At 36.5% G+C, this 22,855-nt stretch overlaps 1 protein-coding gene across 1 annotated transcript in view; it reads right to left on the reverse strand.

Moving 5' to 3' along the window:
• Positions 1 to 22,855, reverse strand: part of RABGAP1L (RAB GTPase activating protein 1 like) — a 239,259-nt gene that overhangs the window by 210,362 nt on the left and 6,042 nt on the right. The window contains exons 3-6 of the mRNA XM_062581619.1: positions 8,598 to 8,765; positions 5,434 to 5,626; positions 3,513 to 3,723; positions 286 to 460 (exon numbers count right to left, since the gene is read on the reverse strand). Coding sequence (XP_062437603.1) covers positions 286 to 460; positions 3,513 to 3,723; positions 5,434 to 5,626; positions 8,598 to 8,732 — 714 coding nt within the window. The 5' untranslated portion in view covers positions 8,733 to 8,765. The remainder of the gene's footprint in view (positions 1 to 285; positions 461 to 3,512; positions 3,724 to 5,433; positions 5,627 to 8,597; positions 8,766 to 22,855) is intronic.

The raw sequence follows: 22,855 nt of genomic DNA on the forward strand, positions 1-22,855 counted from the left end.
AACCAAATTATTTGTCTTAAATTTAGGTTTCTAAATCTTTCCTTTACAGTGTATTTTTGTATTTAACTTAGATATTAAAATAATTTTTTAGGTTTTTTAAATTACATTAATATTCATATATGACCAGCTGCACATTCTGTGAAATCCATTATGTGTGTGTCAAATTATATAATCTTTCAAGGTAATATATACCATTGTCATGTCTGGAATAACTTTTTTTTAAAAAAAAAAATATCCCTTCTATTCTTTTTGACAAGTAATCAGAATAAAACATTTCAGACTTACTGCCTCTTTAATCTCACAAGAGAAAACATGAATCTGGAACTCTTCTGTTCCACAGCTGCTTTCAGTAAATGCAAAACAGTCGCTCTCTGAACTCCCATTTTGTCCACGCACACAAAACAATACTTTGTAGATTGGAAAAGAGGCTATCTCCACATTGCTTGATTGATCTATTATCCTGTCAAGAGAAGGAACAGCACAAAAAATAAAAAAAACAGTCAAAACAAACAGATCTACCTAAAAGATTTTTATGCAATTAGATAAATAAGTATCTAAATTAGATAAGTATCTAAATTAGATAATCAAGTATCTAAAACTCTAGCTGCTACTAAATTCAAGTATACAAGACAGACAGTAGGGACAGACAGGCAGGGCTTTCCAAATTTAAGATGTGAATATGTTTGGTTGCAACACTGTCATAATTATTTTTATATTCCATAGGAAGAAAATAGTACCTCCAGTTATATCATACAATAATACTGAACATCACTGCTCTGCAATCTTTTATAAAAAAGATAGTAGAAATGTGGAACCACAGCAACTGTGAAAAATGCAATTTCCATACAAAGAAAAAAAATCAGTATTTTAAAAGGGTTAAAATCCTTATTTAAGAAAGTATTATTTATCCAGAATTCAAAGCACTATATAGCTTAATAACAGCTTGTTATCACATTAAGGTGAATATTTACTGCAACAGCTTTGTTTAAAGTGCCAAAGATGAGTAATCCAGTCTGACATCAACTTCAGAACTATTGATTTATTTTGCTCTGTCCTTTGAGCTATTTTAAGCTACACTGTAGGAAATAATACAGAAAATTGTATCTACCTTTTCAAATGGATATCAAAAGATATTTGAAGGTATTTCCTAGCTCCCTAAATCATCTTCGTAACCTCACAAAATTTTAAAAGACGAGCATGTCTATATCAAATACATTTAACTCCCTTGAAACTCCCCAGGTACCACATACTTTTGTCTGAAATTTAATCAAATTCTGAAAAGCATTTCATCATGCTGGAAAATCCTAGCACTGAAAAGTACACACAATCAACCTAAATAACAAAAATTATAGCACATTTCTTAAAGAAACAAATACAAGAAAACTGTATTAACAATTAAAAAATAAACCTAAAAGCAACAGTGATAAGAAAATATCATAGAGACAACAATCTGTGTGTAGTTCTATTAAGATGTAATTGCTACATTAAGGAAAAAAACGCCCCACCAGCTACATAACATTCAGAGTTACCATGTGTCGTTTGCATACGGCACATCACGCTCCGCGTCACGCAGCGGGTGTATCTGTACTCAACCAATCAAACTAGATCACTTTTGTCTCATTGATGCTGGCAGAGTAGTTGCACAAGCCTTTCCCACCTAAATGCCACCTACACAGATCTAAACAATGAATTTCAAAGAACAGTTACAGCTGTGCATTTCACCTCTGCGCTTTGGCTACATTCACACCAAGTGTGACTAAGTCCCAGTTATCTGGAACAGAATCCAGTGAGCCCCCAAAATGCTTCAGCGTACCGTAACGTTGGTGGGACATGTCAATGAGCTTTGACAGAGCGTATTATCTCACGGGCAAATTCACCTTTACAGTTCCATGCAGATTCTTGCACAGTCCTTCACTTCGTAAGGCCCTAAGCAATTAAAGATCAAAGGGACTTGCAAACTTCCATTCACAAGAAAACAACTTTCTTGAATGGCTGTGTTGTTTATGTAAACAGATACAGCACAGTTAGCATGACAGTTACCATCCTAAAGACATGCAGTGTAATTTCCTAATTCAAATGAAATATTGTCATAACCACAGATGAAATCCTAAACTAAGTTTAAAGAGCAATATATGTGCTTGGAAAAAAGCTCCTTTTGTCTTTCTGGCAAGCTGACAGTCACCATAAAGGCCATTACTGAAAAAAGACAAATAAGGAACATCTTCAAAGTTCAAACAGCTGATTCATCAAGAAACTAAGGACAAGATTTAGATTAGACTGAGAATCCAGATCTCTCACCAAAATATTATAGGAAAGGTAAGAAACCTAATCAGGTTCTTCAGAAATCTCAGTGCTAGAATGAAAGAATCTTCAATATTGAGATACTCTCTAATTCTGGATGCAAGACTTCTGCCAGATGCACCATTAGTGCAGTCTAAGATCCCTGGACTCTCTCATCACTAATTAAGAGCCTCTTCTCACAGGGGACAAGTAAGTGTTCTGTAGTATCTAGAGACAATCAGCATATGCATCATGAGGTAGACTCAGGAGAGACTTGGGTTTAGCACAGAAATGTCTGGAAATAGAGACTAGCATCTCAAGCCCTGAAGAACAATGAGAGCAGGCCTAAAAGTGAAACTCCCTCACCTAACTCAAAGGCAGCTGAATCACTACTGTCTGAACTTACTTACCTTGCAGGTGATCATAGACTCATTGTGGGAGAACACATATCAGCCCTTCCTTTCCAGAATATCAGGAATGACCCAACAAGGTCTGTGAGAATATGTGGCCCTACAGCTAGCAAACAGGCTCTTGCTGATACTCAATACAGAGAAACTGATCCTCAGAGTAGCTCCACACTCAAAAGATGACTGTGAGCCTCACACCTCATTTTCAGAATTCATCAGTTTGAAATGGCTCAAATCAATCCTTCAGCATTTAAGGGTTTCAAGTGGGTAACCACAAACAAGCAAATGCAATGCTTGATACAGAACTTCCACTTTTACGCTTCCCCAAAAAAGGCAAACTATTTCACTGTACTTCACTCTATTTCACTTTATTGAGAAGTAGTATTACTACCATGTTCTGTATAATTATCGATTAACAATGATCCGAATATGCAGATAGAAGGTCTGATAACACTTCTCTCTGCTTTGAGCTCCAGGAGACTGCAGTTTTGACGTACCTGGTGGTCTAGCTATCAATGAGATGTCAACTCATGTGAATGAACTCCTCAGACAACAGGCATCTGTTACCACATTTGAATGAAGAAGCAAGCAGAAAGATATTCTTTTACTGACATTGTATGACAACCACTATCACCAACTACACATTGCAATATGTTAACTTGAGCATGTTTTTTGTTGCATTACAGGAGTTTCTCAAAATTAATTGCCTTCAGAAAGAACTTTAGGTGTAAATCCAACTACTTCATTTCATTGTGGGAAAACAAAGCCAGAATTTGACCTTCGTGCGTCCAAGAAAAAAAGAAAAAAAAGAAAAAAAAAAGTTACCTTACAGAGCCTTCTGGAATATTTGGAACATAAAGTGTCACAGATAAAGGAGCTTGGCTTGAGGACTTCATAGTTGCCATTGCACGTAATGCTTCTGGTTCATTTCGAGGGGCAGACACCTTCATGCAACCTAAATAAGCCAGTTTGTTAAACAATACGCTGTCTTCCTCTGGGGGCTCAGTAGGGGAAGAGGGCCTTGGTGCAGAGATTTCTGAAAATGAAGAAACCATTTATTTAACTATTTATTTCTTCACATTATTTTCTGAATGAATTCAACAGCAAAGTCATCTACTTTTCCTTAGCAATGAACTGGACTTCTCTTGAGGATGGACATAGGGCTAAAGAGTCTATAACAGTCCAGCTCCAACAACACTTAACACCTTTAATATTAATATGAAGTCTATTCTAATGCATGTTTCCACGTATTACATACGGGCAAATTGCTATTTTTTTTTTAAGCAGTGTCAGAATATATTTTTTTCCTGAAATTCAATTCTTCAGATGTTCTTTATTTTGGTTTGCTTATATCTACTTCAAATTCATATTAATAGTTTGCACAACGATGCCTTTTCAATTCTCTTTTCTCCAACATCTTTGTAGTTTCTCTAGAATCATTAAATATGGTTCACTTTTCTGCGACAGACACACTAAATGTACGAAATCATCAATGAGCTAGAAAAAATAAAAGGGGTATCTGTTTGCTCCTCTGCTCAGCAGAAGAGAAGCATTCTTTCTCCACTATCACACTAATATGGACAGGGGTGATTTGAGGGCAAGGGACATGTTTTCTTCTGTGTTTTTAAAGGCATCCTGACATTCTGAGAAGTGGGAGGAGAGGCAGAAGTTATGAAAAACTCTAAAGTATGGAAACACAAAATAATTTGGGTTGAAAGGGACCTTTGGAGGTCACTTGGCTTAAAACTCCCGATGAAAGACAGATCAGGTTAGATTTGGACCAGTTTCATAGTGGGATCAAGTTGCTCAGGGCCCTGACCAGATGTGTTCTGAGTATCTCTGAAGAAGGACATTGAAAATCTTTCTGAGCAATCTGCACTCTATTATTTCTATTTCCTAATATTTATGTAATATTCAATTTGTAAATGTTGCCTAATTTTTATTAGGGAGCAAGAAAAAAAAAGTCCTTACAAGTATTTCTTTGTTCATTCATGTTAAGAGTAGTGTTCTGTTTTAAGCACATCAGTCTGTAGAAATCACATCAAATAAGAAGTCAGTAAAGTTCTCAGGTCATTCTAAAATATAACATACATGTAATTAAAAGAAGGATGTTTCCATGATTAGTAAGCTATGCAGCTCATTCTGAAATAGAAAACTTTCTTCTAACTTCACAAATAAACACTACAGGAAACATCTGATATGATATCACAGAACTGCTCTGCATACTACTGGGGGAAAAAAGTAACCTAATTTAAGGTCAACAGACAGGGCCACAGTCTTGTATTTTAGTAGGAAAAAAGAAAGCAACAATAAGAATTTTTCATTCTCATATCGAAAAGTGACTTGAAAGACCTAAACCCTTTGGTAAATTATTCCTTTCTTATACCATGTCTCTGTATTATTAAAAACGCTCCAGGAAAGCACAACTGAAATATCTCGTCTCAAGCTTCATCTATAGTGCAGTTCAGCAAGCTACCTGAAACTTAGCCTCACCTAGGGCTTGAGACAAAATGAATATTTTCTTGACCAAAACAACAGAAGAGCACAGGGTCTCTCAACCTAATAACAAATCTATTCCTGTCAGTAATCCTATCCTGATCTGAAAAGGAGAGGAGGCCCTACGTTATCTCAGTATCGTTTCGGAATGGAGTCCCAGAAAGCCTTATATTCATTTTAAGATTAATTTGAAATTGCATAAAAGGGAAAAGCTACCACTTCTGGGAAGGAGAGGGCCCTTTACCAGTACCTGAAGTAGAAGGGTCTAAAACAAGGTGCAGTGATGGCTGATTTATCTGACTTGCTGACGTATCTCCAGTCGCATGGCTGCAGGCATCACCACAACCTTCCCGGTCAGCAGTACCATTGCTCTGCTCTTTTTCAGAATCCCTCAGTATCTCTTCCATCGCCTTCTCCAACTGTTCATCGCCATTCGAAAATACCTGTAAGAGCACAGAGACGACATTTTTAGAAGCTATTTAAACGAATGTTACTTTTAAAACGCGTAGTCTTAATCCTCATAAAAGTTCAGTAATTCTGCTAAGCAACAGAACACACTAATTATCTATAAGATTATATCATAATATAACTGAGACGTGCTCATATTATTAGAAAGAACCAACCACAAGGCCTCCAAGATCCACTGAACATTTGCAGATCATGACTCATTATCTTTTCCTATTTAACTATGTAATATTACTAAAATTAGAAAAGAAGTTGCCATATTAGTAAGCAACAACTAGTAATAAAATTGAGTATTTTTTAAATTACCTATTAAATTCAAAATGGCAACAAAAAACTTAACGCTTACTTTGATGTCAACTTTTCAGGCATGCAGTATTAAAAAATAACCTCAACACAACGACAAAAAAGCTGTGCTGTTCTTGGGTAGTTTAAATAACCAAAATAAAAATAACTACAAGTAGGGATACTTTAATAACAAATAATATACAATATATATAAATTTGTACACATGTATATAATGTATACATATATATTTAAATACATAATTAAAAAAATATAGATGCCTGTTCACTAGTGATACAGATAGGTTCCCCCCCCCCCCCCAAGATCAAATGGGAATAAGAGAAACAGAATTCTCCAAGAAATCAGATCTCTTCAGTAAGATCATGAAAATAGAGTTTTGTTCCTCTTGGCAATTCAGCATTTCAACCAGCTCGTGCCTCTGTGCCTAATCCTCATATCTCCTGAGGTTCAGCTCACTGGTCTTTAAGTGCTCATAGAGAATAACAGCCAAAAGAATAACATGCCCCTGACTATCAACTTTACAGACTTATCTAATTCTTACATAGTTTTCCATCTGTAGAACCAGTGTTTCACAAGATGATTGATTATCTTAGTATTCTAGATGGATAAATTGAGGCACAGAGAGGATGAGATACCTGGCCACAGCTGTGTTCTTCCTCATAAGTCAGATAACACGACAATAGTAAAACCAGACATTTGCATTCTAGTCTCACATGCCCGTCTGCTGCCCTTCCCATTGGTCAACATTGACTAGTCAACAGTAACTCTTCTGTATTACAGAGGACATTAGATATACCTCAAAGTTTAGCACAAAACCACAATGGAGCCCAAGATCAACAAAACTGTGTCAAATATAATCCATAGTCTCATCCCAGTACATAACAGACATGTTCTCACCATCAGCCCAATAACCACCTAAAAAACTACAGACCTCCTTTAAAAATCTCAGATGTCTCTTCAGATTCTGCATTCAAAATGGAGAGCAAGAGACTTTGTTACACTTTGTCTTATAGAAAATTCTACTTTCTCAGCCACATTTGATGTATTTCAGTTGTTTCACCTATTCTCCCACAGATAGGAGGGGAGCAAGTGTCAGGAAAGTGTAAGGAAGCGGTCAGACATGTTCCCTAGAAAATATACAGCCTTAGAATCATAGAATCAGTAAGGTTGGAAGGGACCTCTGGAGATCATCTAGTCCAAACTCCCTGCTCAAGCAGGGTCACCTAGAGCATGGTAGACAGGGTTGCAGCCAGGCGGGCCTTGAAGATCTCCAGAGAAGGAGACTCCACAACCTCTCGGGGCAACCTGTTCCAGTGCTCCGTCACTCTCACAGGGAAGAAATTCCCCCTCACGGTCAGGCAGAACTTCCTGTTCTTCAATTTCTGCCCATTGCCTCTTGTCCTGTCACACGGGACAACTGAAAAGAGTTTGTCCCCGTCCCCCTGACACCCTCCCTTCAGGTACTTATTATACACATTGATCAGATCCCCCCTCAGTCTTCTCCTCCCCAGGCTGAAGAGGCCCAGCTCTCGCAGCCGGTCCTCATAAGGGCAGATGCTCCAGCCATCTGATCATCTTCGTAGCCCTGTGCTGGACTCTCTCCAGTAGCTCCATGTCTCTCTTGTCCTGGGGAGCCCAGAACTGGACGCAGTACTCGAGATGAGGCCTCCCCAGGGCTGAGTAGAGGGGCAGGATCACCTCCCTCGACCTGCTGGCAACGCTCTTCCTAATGCACCCCAGGAGACTATGTTGGCCACAAGGGCACATTGCTGGCTCATGGTCAATCTGTCATTCACCAGCACTCCCAAGTCCTTCTTTGCTTCTACCAAGTCCTACTATTTCAGACAAAAAAAAAAAAAATGGAATGGCCAATACAAAACTGCATCATGGATTCTACCCCCAACTCACACATTTCTTTCCAGATATGATTACTAAAGCAGCAGCTAATGTTTACATGCAAACAGAAATCATCAGTTCAGGAATTATTTAGAGATGGACAAAGTTTTATTTTAATTTATTTATTTATAGGCAAAGTGTTTATTTTCATGGCAAGGGGTGCTAATTCCTGTTGTTCCAAATGAATCAAGAATCAATAAATCAGCCACTGCAACTGAGACGGAGAGCTCAACTAGTTAGCTGTTACCCAAATGTTAAGATATTTAGGTATTTGGAGGTAGAAAACTTTCAGAAAAAGTCTTAGTCACATCTAAAATAGCACTTATGCAAGAAAACTAAACTAAAACAAACAGGTATAGACCACACTGAGTCTTTTCTATGCAGCCTGTTACATTCTTTTACGAAAACAACATTCAGACTCTCTGAACCTACAGTAAGGAAAATTTCTTAAGCTTTAATCTGTAGTCGATCTTTCAAACAGAGTTTTTAAATCCCTTTTTTAATGCATAAATCCACTGAATACTGACAAAGTTGACTACTGAAGAAGTTACTATAAGAACAACTGCCACATTTGGCCAAACAGATTTGCTTTGTCCGAGCTGTTAATTTCACCGGTAATGAGCAATGACAAAAATTACTGTCCGAGAGTCTTCTCAAGCACGCACAAATATCTTTAAATATTCAAAAGAAGTTGCAACCTTTTGCTCAAGAGGAATCTTAATAGGTATTTAAAACAAAGTAGTAGTAAACCTTTAGCTGAGGTTTTTCATCTTTTCCAGAAGAGTCCTCTGACTGCTGATGAACCAGGACAAATTCTTCGTTAATTAATGTGGATACAGTTTCAGGAACTCTACTGGCTTTGCTAAATGAAGTTTTGACTTCCATGCCAGGTCTGTAGTCTCGTCCTGCCACATCAACCTAACAAAGAAGCAAAAATATTAAAGCACATGTTTTGAGACTGTAAATATGTTAATAGGTGTGAAGTTAATGTCAAGTAATAGTTAACACTGTATGAATATATAGTATTTACTGATACTTCTCAAACCTTGTTATCACTGATGTAAGATTTTTTTAAAAATAGCAAGTATGATTTTTTAGAATATCTATTTAAAAATCCCGTGATTTAACAACAGACCACTACACTTGTGTATTTTTCAGCAAATTATCACACAAAGGGAAGTCTATCTCAGAGCTTCTGCTTCCCGCTTTTGATCCTCCAAAGCCTGCTCCCTCTACCGCTCCAATTCCTGCCTGTACAGATATATTTTGTAACTACATTGTGATGGACCTAGCGTGAAGATGCAGACTATATCAAGACTAATCTTCCAAAAACTGCACAGCAAAGTGCATGCTATACATATGAAAATATAGTTAGCAATGGATTATGTAAAAGAGTTTTTCTTACTGTTTTTTCTCTGTATGTGAATAAAGTCAGCAGAGGTGATACTAAACCACAAATACACATTCCTTAGCAGGTTTGTTTCAAATCATCTACAGCAGTTAATCACGCTAATATCTTTTTTTTTCCAAAAGGGACTATGAATATTGCGGAAATCCAGAAGAGCAAGTTTTCTCTTGTCTACACAGATGCTAAAGAATATTATACTCAAACAAACAAAATAGTCAAAATACTAGGTTTATAAATACCAAATTCATAAAAAAAAAAATACAAAACCAATACCATTCCTAATGCTTCAAAACAATAACGGCTACTGTAGAAATCTACTAAGTAAAGAGAGTATCGCCTACATTAATTCCAAACATCTTCACTAATTTCTTAGGGAATGAAGAACACTGTGTGCTAGATACTGCTTTTTAGATTGATCTGTGTTTTTGTTTTGTATGTTTAAAAAAAGAGAGAGAAAAAAAATGTATTTTCAGATACTCTTGATGAATAGCACACACTTTTAGATATGGTATAGTTTCCTGAGAAATACCAGCCTAACTGAGGGCTGCAAGTCAGTGTGCTAAGCTACATCATGTACAAGGGAGAGGAAAACAAACTGCACATCCTAGTGCCCTTTTTTGCAAAGCTGAACACACCATCTTTACCTTAAAGCTGGACACAAGCGACCCAGAACACTGTTCAGGCTCAAATATTTAAAACTTGCCAGACCCAGAGTTTCAATTCTGCATAGTCACCTGGAAAACGTCCAAAGAGGGGAAGGTCAGCCAAATTTCTATCACAACTGGTGAACAAGGACAAGCTTAGCTTCACATTGCCTTTCACAGTAGTGCTAAGGCAGAAAAAAAGCTGTGCCTGCTTCTCAGTTAAAGCTGTAAAATACTAAAGTGACCAAGAAAAGACTACAAATTTGTATTTACTTATAGAGAACAACAACAAAACCAGTACTCAAAAAAAAAAAAAAAAAAAAAACTTGCAAGCCCTTGACCATTCTGAACAGGCATTATTTAAAGACAAAAGCCACCAGAGGCAATTGTCTGGCAGCTTTAGACTAAAAAAAATGTGTGTGGGAAACAGACTGCCTTCACTACAAAAAATATTTTGCAGAATTCTGGTAACCACGATCAGTATGTTTTTGCTCTTTCAAAGATTTGGGCTGTTATGAACATTTATACATGCAACTCTACTGAAAGATATTTTCCCTCTCCTAGTCAAAATTTTACCTCTTAATCCAGTGAAGGCATTATACACAGAAATGCTAGAATAACTAAAGAACTCAAATTCTTCAGATAACTGATTTGTATATAATGAAAGCCTTGTTATAAGGTTGACATTAGAAAAAAAATAACTACAGCTATAACATTTAGATGAGGATTATAAATTTGGATTAGCAGTTTAGCTCTGATGTGTTTCACATCTCCAGACTGAAGTCTCACAAGTATGAATATTTCTCAGACAGATCATGCAATGTGAGCTCCACCCAAGCCTAGGTTATGGATTCACTGATGAAATAAGTTTTGTTCCGGTGCTTTTAAGTATCTTTCCTTTACAGGTCTTTCCAGTAGGAAAAAAACAGTCCTTATATACCATATTTTAGATGTTACAAACACAGTTTATTAACTCCAGATCCTTTTAAAAAATGTCATGTTGTGAAATATTACACAAGAGCTTACATAGTATTTGCAATACACAGATAGTCAAGTTTAAAATCAATAGAAATTACAAAGTAAATCCTCAGTGTAAAAGTGAAGGTCCACTGTTACGGAATTCTTTGAAGACAATGAAAGAACATAAAATGATGCTGCCCAAATGCAGCATATGCTGAGTAATCATTACCTTTGCAAATTTACACCACCAGGGGAGAAAACAGCGAAGAGGAAAAATCTTGCTGGCCACATCAACAGCAAAGATCCAGTTTTTCAGAAGTTTCCTCCCCTTCCACCCCTAGATCTACTGCTGGGCTTCATGAAGACAGTGAGGAAGAGCCCTCACAACTCCTTCTAGAATATTTGCAGAAAGAAGGGATCACAAGAAATGCTATTTTGACAAAGTTTTATCTCAGTCTATTTAAGCTTCATTCAGTGATTTTTTTCTTTCTTTTTTTTGCACATACCTGTGGGAGAATGATTTTAAAAGAGAAAGGCAAACTGCTTACATTAGCATATCACTAATTTTTTCTGTAAGAAAATGAGGACTGACAGGCACACTGTAAACTAGGAAAAGCTTCTGTAGCAGTATTTTAACAATAAAATCAGAGAAAATGTACATTTTTAAAATGTGAGTAAAAAAAATGGTAACAGAGCCAGAGAAATATGCTGAACTACAAAATACCTGTTCTTGCCCTATGTGGATTAAGGCAGCTTAATCCTATTTCTTAAGTTTTAATCAGAAAGACTAAGAAAATTTTATAAACACTAGCCAACTACAAGGAGTTTCTCATTCAATTCAGGCACTTAAAAGCATACTATACACATTCGTGTGATCACATCTGAGTTGCAATGCCTTCAGTGTTCCTAAGTGTACTTCAAGCTTGTCTTTGAGATCTGCTTAACTACCACATCAGGTGAACATACATACATTTTTCAGCCATAACCATTGCTAGCTGAATAAATTAATTGGTCCCAGACCAGCTAACTCCAGCCTGTCATTACTGCCTACTCCAACTTGCCATCAGTGCTATTCATGTGAATACTCCCTGTCCCATTTCAGTCAAAACAAAGGGCATTAGTTTCAGTTTGGTAGTCAAATTTACTTTAATTAGGATGAGTTATAAAACATGCACACAAACAGGTCAGACATTCAGAAAGTCAACTCTTCAGCCAGAAGAGTAACCCTCTATATTTGTTGGTCGCACAGGTGCAGTTACAAGAACAAGCCTGAAAATGCACCATGTCTTCTGCTAAGACAACCTCTTGACATCTACACTAGAGAACTTGCCATAGGAAAACTAAAAGCAGTATTCTAGATTGTTCACGGAAAAAATGTGTATTACAAAGATGAAAGTCTCAGCGAATATACTCCTCATTTCCTCCCCCATTCTAGTCACATGCTATTTAGAAAGCAAAAGTGTATAGCAGTACTTACGTGTCATAGCTACGTAATGCAGTACGACCAAGCTTTGATCAAAAGCAGTTTTTAAACACCGTAGACAAACTCAATTTCAAAGATCACGAACAAGACATATTTTAAATTCAACAGCTTGAATAAGGTTAACATCAGAGTTTACGATTACAACTGGGAGGCTCAAGGAGTTTCAAGATTATCAAGATTTATACCATATTAAGTAGTAAGCTACTCAGAGGGAAAAAAAAGTTTCCATTTTATTATGTAAAATATTTAAAGCTTGAATACTTCAACTAAGCACTTACAAAGAAAAGCAGTAAAAAGAGAACAAAAATCTCTTTTGAATGAATCATACATTAAGGTTATTTGAGGAAGGGAAGGAGATGAACATTTGAGGGGTTTTTAATCCTTTTTTAACAAGAAAAAACACAAGTGCATTCTGGACTTCCCAGTCACCTCTGTTAGTAAACTAACGGTTACGATAGTTCCCTTTCATCTTTAACTTTATTCCTATTGAGGACATACTCCTTTTCACTCATTATTCGGCAATGACTTGTAAATCCACAAAGGACAGGTGTCACCAAATAGACTGGAGCAAAATCAAAGAACAGACCCCCTATTATTAAACTCATAAACAAGCTTCAGTTTTAGATCCTCCTTCCAGAGAAAGGGTCAAAAATTAAGAGTGTAAGAATATATTCTCGATTGCTTTGGTCAGAACACAGTAGACAGTTGTATAGACTGAAGTCATATTAAGTTTATTTTTGTATAAATTAGCAGCAATCTATCCTGCAGCTGCATGCAGTCTCAGAATACTGATGAAACAGGTCCAGCAAATTTTGCTTTATTAGTTTAAAAACTTATTGGCAGGGCAGTAACCATCAGAGAGGCGGTCAGGGACATGCCAGCCAGCAAACTAAGTGGCTTAGTTCGCTGGCTGGCGGGCTGAGTTGCAAATGAATGACCACAGCTGCGATGTTCTGTTCTGCCAGCACTTCTCCCAGGATAACAACCTCAGACCAGATGGTAGCGTCCTAAATTGCCAGAGCCAACAGTCGGAGGGGCCCTTCCAACACCTTCAGAAAGATGAAAACAAAATTCACTTTGCAGTTCTAAAGTTTGCTTTGCCATAGGAAATACTGGAAGAATGCATTACTACCACAAAAAAAAGTCTTATTTGCAAAAGCAGCATCTTGACCTCATCACGAATTCAATCACAAATCACACTTCCCTATAGTAGGGCTTTTTTTTTTCCTCCTCACTTTGATCAGCTATACCCCCCAGACAAAAACTCAGAAACCCAGGAACAAATACACATGAGGAAGTTTTCCCAAACTCAAGTAAACAAAGCCAAATATACAATAAAAAGAGTAATATGGGGGGGGAAAGGTAAAGATTTTGAAAAAAGCTTTCTGACAAACAGATTTTCAGACTAAGGGATTCTGGGGATAGAGAGTAATTAATCAGACTGACCTACCTTTAAAAATAGAAAAAAGCAAACAAACAAACAAAAAAAATCCCTACTTCCTCTGAAAAATACCTTAAGTCGTATTGATACTACAGTGACTGAAGGGAAGTTGTTGCTTTTCTCTACAAGCTTTATTGCATAGTTTTGCACCAGTCACTTCATCTTTCTGTACTTCAATTCCCTATGTTTTGCTTATATAAAATTCTATATAAATGTGAGCTAAACCATTTCTACTTTGACTACAGGCCTTTTGGGAGCAGAGACCGGACCTTACTATCCACATGTAGGGGGCTTAGCAACAGGAGCCCAAACATGGTTTAAGCAAATGAATATATTTTGCAATTAAGTTCTCATTTGTGTTTAGCTGTGACCAAAGCTGTTATAGTTTCAACTAGAACATTTTCTTGTAAGTGTCATAGCGCTTAACTAGTTTACGATGGGAGGGGAATAGGGGGGAAATAATTAATAAAACAGGAATGGCTAATATAAGAAAGCATCTCCCACAGCAAAGACTTTGGCCCACCTAGCAGCTCCTGCAGGTACAGTCCAGCAGGGCACCACAGGTTCACCGCAATTCCCTGAAGTAACAACAGTGGTGGAAGCTGAAGAAGAGCAATTTCAGAGCATACGTGCAGAGTCATCACTGTATCAGATAAGGGGAACCAGGATGGAAATGCTTTTATTCCTCCTCTCCCTAACTCTTCCATGCATTTCCTAGTGAATCCAAACACATACCTCACGCACAGAAAAGCATATACCTACACAGCGACACATGCCCACAGGGTTTCTGCGCAGGGAAGCTCGAGACAGGGCACTACTGGCTACACAGCCACTGTCACAGGAGAAAACAAATCAAAAGAATCAAAGGAAGGACCAACCACTTTCCAGCCGGTAAGATGCAAAAGTTTCCCCATTAAGCAAGACTCCAATAGGAAGCATCAGTTTTCACGTAAACCACATTTCTGAGGCAGTCACCAGAAATGTTTTGGTTTTGTTCCAGTCTGTGATAAATGCATTTTTCAAAGTTACTGCCCAAGTTCACTTTTGGTTCAGAAAAACATGATTTTTTCTTTTAATTTTGTTTCAGTACTATAACCTAAGACAGACAAGAAGTTTTCATAAAATGTAGAGCTGTGAAGTAAATTGAAAAAGTCAATTAAAAAATAATCAAGATTAATGTTGATATTTCAATTATTAGTAAGCAATAATAAAAGCTTCCTGTGCTCTTTCAGGGCAATTAAAAGGAGGTTCTGCATTAAGGATGAGCTTCCATAGCTATATAGTTTGCCTGATAATCACAAACCACAAACAAGATATTGGTAAAGAAGTTCTATTTTCCTCAGATTCTTCAAGGGAATCTCTGGGAACTTTCTGAGGTGAAGGTCCAATATTCCTATATTCAATGTGCAAATTTATATTGAAAAAACATAGTCTCTCTTCCTTTCTTTGATCCACACAAGACAACACAAAATAACCAAGCATTAAGTTAATCTGAAATCCCAGATGGTATCTTACCATATTTATATACTGTCCTACTCAGATATGTCATTTACTGATATGATTTGCATCACATGCTGACTTACTGCTTAGGAAACCGGAAACTGAACACACGCTGACAGAGCTTTACATGCAGAAATAACTGGGTGTCTTGATCGCTAGATTTTATATCTTATAGAAAAACGTGTCAAAACTTTGTATTACCATCTTTCTCATCCCCATGAGCTTGCTAATGCTAGTAAAAGAAACATACTTCCTCCAGAAAGCTAATCAATGCTTCAAATACACAGAGCTTTAGCTTTTCAATGTTTTTTTTGACTCAAAAACTAAATGACCTTATAAATTTCTTTATTATATGTATGTTGTATATTGTATGTTCATATGTGTATGAAGCAGCACAGCTAATCATATTCCCCAAACCCTTTTCTTGCAGGATTTGCTTCCATGTGTGCATCTACCCAATCAATAGAAATTTCATAAATTTTGTTTAATCTCACTGACATCAACAGCACCAGAATTTCATCCTTAATCTCAATTTCTCTTTAGTGTAATCTTTATGGAAGAAATATCTATTATTTGCACTAACTACTGATTTATTATCCATGAATTCTTTCCAGTGTCTGATCTCTAGCAGCAAAAGCTTATGTAAAGCACACATTTTGTGGGTGAGGGGGAGGTGGAAGCATTTACTTAGCTTAACAGTATTGTTTTCTGAAAGAAAAACAAATTAACACTAAGAGAAGACTGCTTTATCAGTTTACTTTAAGAAGTTCTAATTCTTGTGGTTTCCAGTGTTAAGAACCAAACCATAAAAAAGTAGTATAATTAAAAAGTAATCACATAGCTTACTTTGGCAACACTGTCACCCCCATGAACACAAACTTCCACCATGTATGGCAACAGCAAATAATTGGTCCATTTGTGGACAGCAGACTGTTTAATTGTTGTACTGGGTGCCTAGATACAGAGATTCTGCAGACTGTTTTTACACATCAGTCTTATGCCCGAGGAGTAACAATTTAAGAAAAACAGAATCAAGAGAAAACTACATATACAAGAAAACGTCTGTTCTCCCTCAAGAACACAGTACATCCCTACCACATTGAAAGAATGCTAACTAGCACTTTTTACCAGGCCACATCATAATAAACACCTTAGCACACATTAAGGAGAGAAAAAGGTTTCCTGACTTGAAGCTTTAGATTATCTTTAAGACAGTGAACCAGTTACACATTATAAAGATGCATAGTTTGGAGTCATTTGGGGAAAACACTGTTCTTATTCATCCCATCTCTAAGATCATTAGGGTGAAGAGCCCTTCTAAAGGAAGGAAAGGCACACGGCACTGCACTATGAGTCAGGCACGGAAGCACCTGACGCTTACAGCCAGGCCCCTAACCCTCTCCGCAGCAGAGATTATCCATCACTGCAAGACAAAGGTGAAGGAAGAGAAGCAAATTTAAAAATAAAACAAACCCACATATCTGAACTCCTAAAATTCATAGGCTAGGGGCCATCATGAATACTAGATGAAGTATCAGTCTAGGTTTAAAAAAGACTATCACAGTAAGTTGCTAATTACAAAAGGTAGCCCTCACTCAAGCCCTCACTCAATATAAGTACTTTTTCTCAAATAATAATAATAATAAAGGACCATTCAAGACAAGCTACACCCCAGACAATACAGATTTCAAATAAGGTTTGAGGGGGTTCTGTTTTTAAATAAAGAAGCAAACAATTATTCAGGCCTAAGATTTGTTCACACACAAAAGTTAAAGACATGAGAAACATCAGTGAAAGAACAGAACTATCACACTAGCATATGCCTCCTACTGACACATTAATTTAATCCATACTGCTTATACATTTAATCTATGCAAACTAATCCAATTAAAGTGCTCAATCAACTTAAGAAAATCCATTCTTTTTCTGCCAACTGAGAAAAAAGACACACACACACACACACACACACACACACACACACAAAATAAAAAAAAAAAAACTTTCTCCTCCCCCATCCTTTTCCACAAACTACTCCTTTTAAAAAAGTGTAACTAAGAGGGCCTTCCCTCTTTCTGAAGACATTATCAGTGCTTATGCTTATCTTACTAACAAAGCAACACACGTATATGTCAACTTCCAGCAAAGGAGCTCACTAGAGGGGCTACGAGAACCTCACACAACTAGTTTGAGCAGAGTAGCTCATTCTGCTGGAGGATAAAACAAGGCCAAGAGGGCAAGTAAGGTAACTCTGTAGCAAGCCTTCCCACTGCTTTCCTCTCACCACCAGAGCACTACCACTCAGCTTTGTTAGTCACTGCTTCATTTAACTTTGGAAAATATGAGCTAACAGCAAAGAGTATCTAATTTTTCCTCAGATGATGTTTGACAAGGCAGAACTTATGTTTCTTTTATTGCTCACTGCCACATGATGCTTACACAGGCAGCACTCAAATTCAATCTGAGTGATAGCTGATTTTACTTAAGAATATATTTTTATTCCAGAGGAAAGCAGTAACATAGAAAAAATGCTTGTTTAAAAGAGACTATTTCATGTTTTAATCATTAACAGGAAGTATAACAGTATCTGCCTAATTTTGCTTATTAACAATCTTTCTGTTAAGTAGACTGAATGCTTCAACTGGGTATTTTCTCCACAAGCTATTATTTGCAATAAAAATTATATGACACAATGCAAAAGAGACCATATGGAGAAGCAGCATGATATAATGCAGTAGTGATCCTGGACACCAACCGTTCTCCTTTCCAAGCCAGTGTTTTTTAAAGAGTCACCTCCGACACCACCGAAACACAAGAATCTTGTCTCATTACCTGGCATGGACTTCAGTGGTAGTAAAATCTTTATTCTTCACAGAGGCAGAATTGTAAGCTATGACAACGTTCTCTCAAGATTTGCAACTTGCCTTTAGGGAATATGAGGTTTAACAAATTTAATTTGTAATGCTCTTGACCACAGAAGCTACCTTTATACCATTAACCACAGACAACGTAGTCACTATTCTCTTAACGTTTCTCAAAAACAGTTAAACTGTGGTTAATCTAGTGTTGCACAGGGGGATAGACCAGAAGACGTTTCATGATCTCTTCCATCTTCTTTACTTATTTTCCTTAAATCTTTCTTCTTTCATTCTAACAGTCGTCAAATGTAATCATGAGGGTTGTAAGTTAATAGCCACACCAGACATTTATTTGTATTATTCAGTCACAAATCTTCCAAAACTGCAAAGACTATGAGTTTTGATTTGACAGCCACCTAGACTATTACTGCTTTTGCATCAAAATCATCTAATTTGAATGGTAAGTTCATACAGAAGAAAAACATCCTTTACAATAGAAAATGTTAAGCTTCTCACTGAAAACAAAATTTCCATAGATTTTGCACCTTAAATCCCTTAAGATACAAGCTAAGATCTTAAATTTTTACCTGCAAATTTAAATGTTCAGATATAATATGGAAAGATGAAGAGAGAAATCATAGTTATTTTAAAGACAGCTTAACTTAAGGAAAGAATGCTTTAAAGTCATATGATCCTGCACCTGAAAAATCACATTAAAAAGATGTTTCTGTTGTACCACCTGAAGTTATCTTCAAATTCTAACCTAGGCATGGTCAAACTCTGAAGTGTCCGAATCCGTCACATATACATAACACGTACTGACAGAGGGCTTCTGTCAGAGAATGTTCTGTTTGTGTACGAGCTGGATTTTCAGAGGATGTTCTTCATAAGGTTCCCTTCCAAAATATTTTTCATCCCAAGCCCTAGAAAGCTCAGGTATTACTCAGTATTTCTTCCACAGACTACCCGTAAAGAGGAGTGAGAAAGGGCAGGGAATATACATACGTGCCCTTTTTCCAAGGCACAATTTCTCTTCTTTCATCTCAGAAACACATAATAATTTGCATTTATTTCCCTCCTAAGGGACTAAAGAAAACACTGACTTGAAGAAAGATTAAAACTCAAGCAGTCAAAAGGCAGAAATGATCTTTTAATCATTTACATTCTTGTTATAAAAATGCTTTTAAATAGCTAGTAAGTACATCTCACAATATCACACAGAAAACTTTCATAAAAAGGCACCTTTAATCAGCGATGACAAGATAAGAAGACTCCCAGTAAGTAAATTAATCTGGGGCTGCCAAAGAATTGGTTTTGATTTTTGCAGCTTTTCTACAGTAATCAAATCTTAAGTAGATACACTTTACAGGGTAAATTTTACGTGAAAGATCTCAGGACAAAAAGACTTCTAATATTTTTCCTATAATGAAACTAACCATTACTGTGCTCAAAGAAATAAATTTCAAAACATTTATGTATGAATAAACTTAGACTCTCAGGCAGATCACCTTTAATTATCTAGATATTATGCATTGTACTTATTCAATTTAATGATTCTCGTGGGTTACGTTTGGTGCAAGTCTCTGGCTCAGCTAGGCCAGTCTGCAACATAACAGGGTAAGATCTCGTTGGAGAGAAGATGTCTTAAATAACAAAACAGTTGTTCATACCAACCACAAGAAGAAAGACCTTGCAAAAACTCTATTACAGTACTTTTGTTAGTTTTCATGATGCCAGCATCCTGTCTTACATTCTCCCAACAACTATGAACAACCATATTTGCCTGCTGGAATTTCAGTGCTATATTGAAAAAGTTCTGTGCCTGCATAAAAGTAAAAATCTTAAGGAGTCAAAAAAGCTGAGTCTCTAAATACTATACCTTAAAATAAATAAATAAATAAAAATCCATCTCTCAAAGTCTAAGATAGCTTCCCAAATATAAGCATACCGTACTATGGGTTTCAGCACAATTGATACATGGTTATAGTAAAATGCAGATATAAAAGCTTACTATCAATATTTACAGACTAAATACAACCTCTATTAAACTTCTTCACTTCTGGAAGCAAATGGAGGAAGTTAAAGGCAACTAATTTAACACACAAAATTCACAGCTGTTTGAAGAACAAAAGATCACGCTCCAGTAAATAATATATAATCATACACTTCCCATACCAGTATTTTCAACATCCTACCTTGGTCTCCATTAAGGGGAAGTTTTAACTTATGAAATTCCTAAACACAGTACAAGCTATCGAAACAGCAAATACAGAATTGAGAGACTATAAGGCTGCAGCAACTAACAAATGTGGGCTATTTCAAGCAAATTCAGAGACAAAGTTTTAGAACAGGTAAAGCTAACACCACCAGGGAAAAGGCAAAGCAAAGGGCAAAACAAGAGCTTACCTAACAACTATTTTATTTATGTTGATGCTGATATTTATACTTGAAACTAACACTTTCATTTTTAAGTCATGCTTTACTTCTGATAATTACAAAGGTAAAATTAAGAGATGCCAGGACACACAGATTTTTTTTTTTTTTTATGAATTGGTTATACGAGAGAGATAACCGTTCAAAAGCATCTCAGCAATGTATTTGTCTATAATCTCAGCATAGCCACCTTCTACACTTCCGATTCAACTACATAACGAAAGGAGGACAGTAACCTTTCTGATCTCCATAAACTTGTTTTGGCAAGATGTGGTGCAAGATATATTCATAAGCATCATTCATGTCTTTCCAAGCCCACAAAAGTCATTAACCCATAGAACAAGTAAACCATTTTCAGTACAGGGAATCCATATGCACAGATGACCGCAACAGATCTGTGTCTGGAATACAAACAAAAAAAAAATTTTTTTTTTTGAGTAGGAAGTGTGTGTCTTAAGGCACACAAAACTGACACGATCTAAAAGTTCAGCTATCCTTGAATTAAAAGTACAGCTACTTAACTCAGTTCGGTACCCTGAAAACACAGAGGTTTAAGATATTAATCACAGGAAATGTGATGATTCAGAGAAGCCTAAAATATTAAGTAGTAACTGGAGACAATTACTTTTTATAACAGAGGATAAAGGTATTATATCTTTCAACCTGTTAAAAGCAATCAATCTGTATTTGGAATGTTTTAACAACTCAAGGCAATTTCTTCTTTCACTGTTTTCATAATGTTATGCATCACAATAGCATTAAAATATGCCATATGAAAGTTTGTTTATGACCTTCCCTTCAAGGATGTTTATAATATTTATTTATTCTTTTAAAGAATGTAAAAGCACACTTACAGGTATTTCAAGATGATTGTGATCACACAATTAAGCTGCAATGAAAGAGCAGACACTGAAGAAATCCAGAAAGGCCCAACATACACTAGCATGCCATAGAAGTATGCAATTACGTTGTCCATGTCAAGAATTAGCAAGATATCAACAGGTGGCTTAACAGAAGATTTTAGATACAGGACATCTTCTCTCAGAGGGGAAATAAATAAATAAATAAAGTTTTAAAAAAAATAAAAAAAAGAGAGAGAGAAAGCACAGTGAACTAATGGTATGCAGGACAAAATGGTAATTATCTGCAAAGCCAGCCAAGAGAAAAAACAAGGAAAAGTGTAACTTCAAGACTGCTCCATAACTACTAAGTAAGCGTACTCAGCAGTATTCCTTCCTGGAAACTTCTATCACACAGTTACACCCTGCAATACAATATCTGACACATAGATACATGCTTTTATTCCTTCTTTACCGTGACATCTAAGAGACATTCTGACAGTTGTACTTGCCTGCCAAAAAGAGCTGGTAGGTCACGGTAAGTTACTCAAAACTGATTCCTTACATTAAAAGCGTTACTACTGCAGAAGTTTCATAGAAAGTACTGAGAAAGGATTTTGTTATCTATCACTTTCACCTCCATTCCATTCTTCACCCATGTTTCTCACTTAATACATGATGTTGAGCGAGTCATTACAATCTTCCATTCCCCTTAGTCCACTAGGGGCATGGAAATCAAACTCAGCTTCTCAGTAAATAGCCTTCAACATCTGTTCTTAGGTTCATTCATTGACTGTATTCCTGGTTCTTAAAATACATATGTATATATTTTCCCTTCTCTGCCCTTTGGCCTTTTTCCTTTTCTTTTTCCTACTTAGAAAATGTGTGGGAGACACTAACAAGAACTTGAACAGTGAAGCCATGGAGTTGTCCACTAGCGTTAGCAACAAACTCCACTGTGTGAGTTTGGCAGTAGACTAACATACAATGAAAGATCACATTCAAGAGGCTAAAGCAAAGACTGCAACTTTACCATTAACTAGAGGTTTACTGAGGGTACTTTTGCATGGAAATGTAACTGCACTTGAATATCCTTCCACTATCTGCATATATTAGAAATTAAGACAGATCTCCCAAACATGAAAAAAAAATATCTTTCTAGACCAACTGGATACAAAAAACTTAAGACAAGCACGAGAAGCCAGACCAGTTAACGGGCTTGCTCGAGTTTATAACCACAACTTTCCCTTGGTACTATTAGGTCAATGAAAACACACCAACACAAATCGAAAACCTTACATGAGTTAAGAACTGCAGACAATCTCAAACACATGCAGAGTTTAAACCAAGAACCTCGTTTCAAATTGCTTGCAAGGAACATAATTCACCAACTCTCACAACTAACTCACTTTTTTCAAATAACTGAAAAACATAAAAGGTAACAG

This window comes from Rhea pennata, chromosome 8 (assembly GCF_028389875.1).
Source record: "Rhea pennata isolate bPtePen1 chromosome 8, bPtePen1.pri, whole genome shotgun sequence".
Classification (NCBI taxonomy): Eukaryota; Metazoa; Chordata; class Aves; order Rheiformes; family Rheidae; genus Rhea; species Rhea pennata.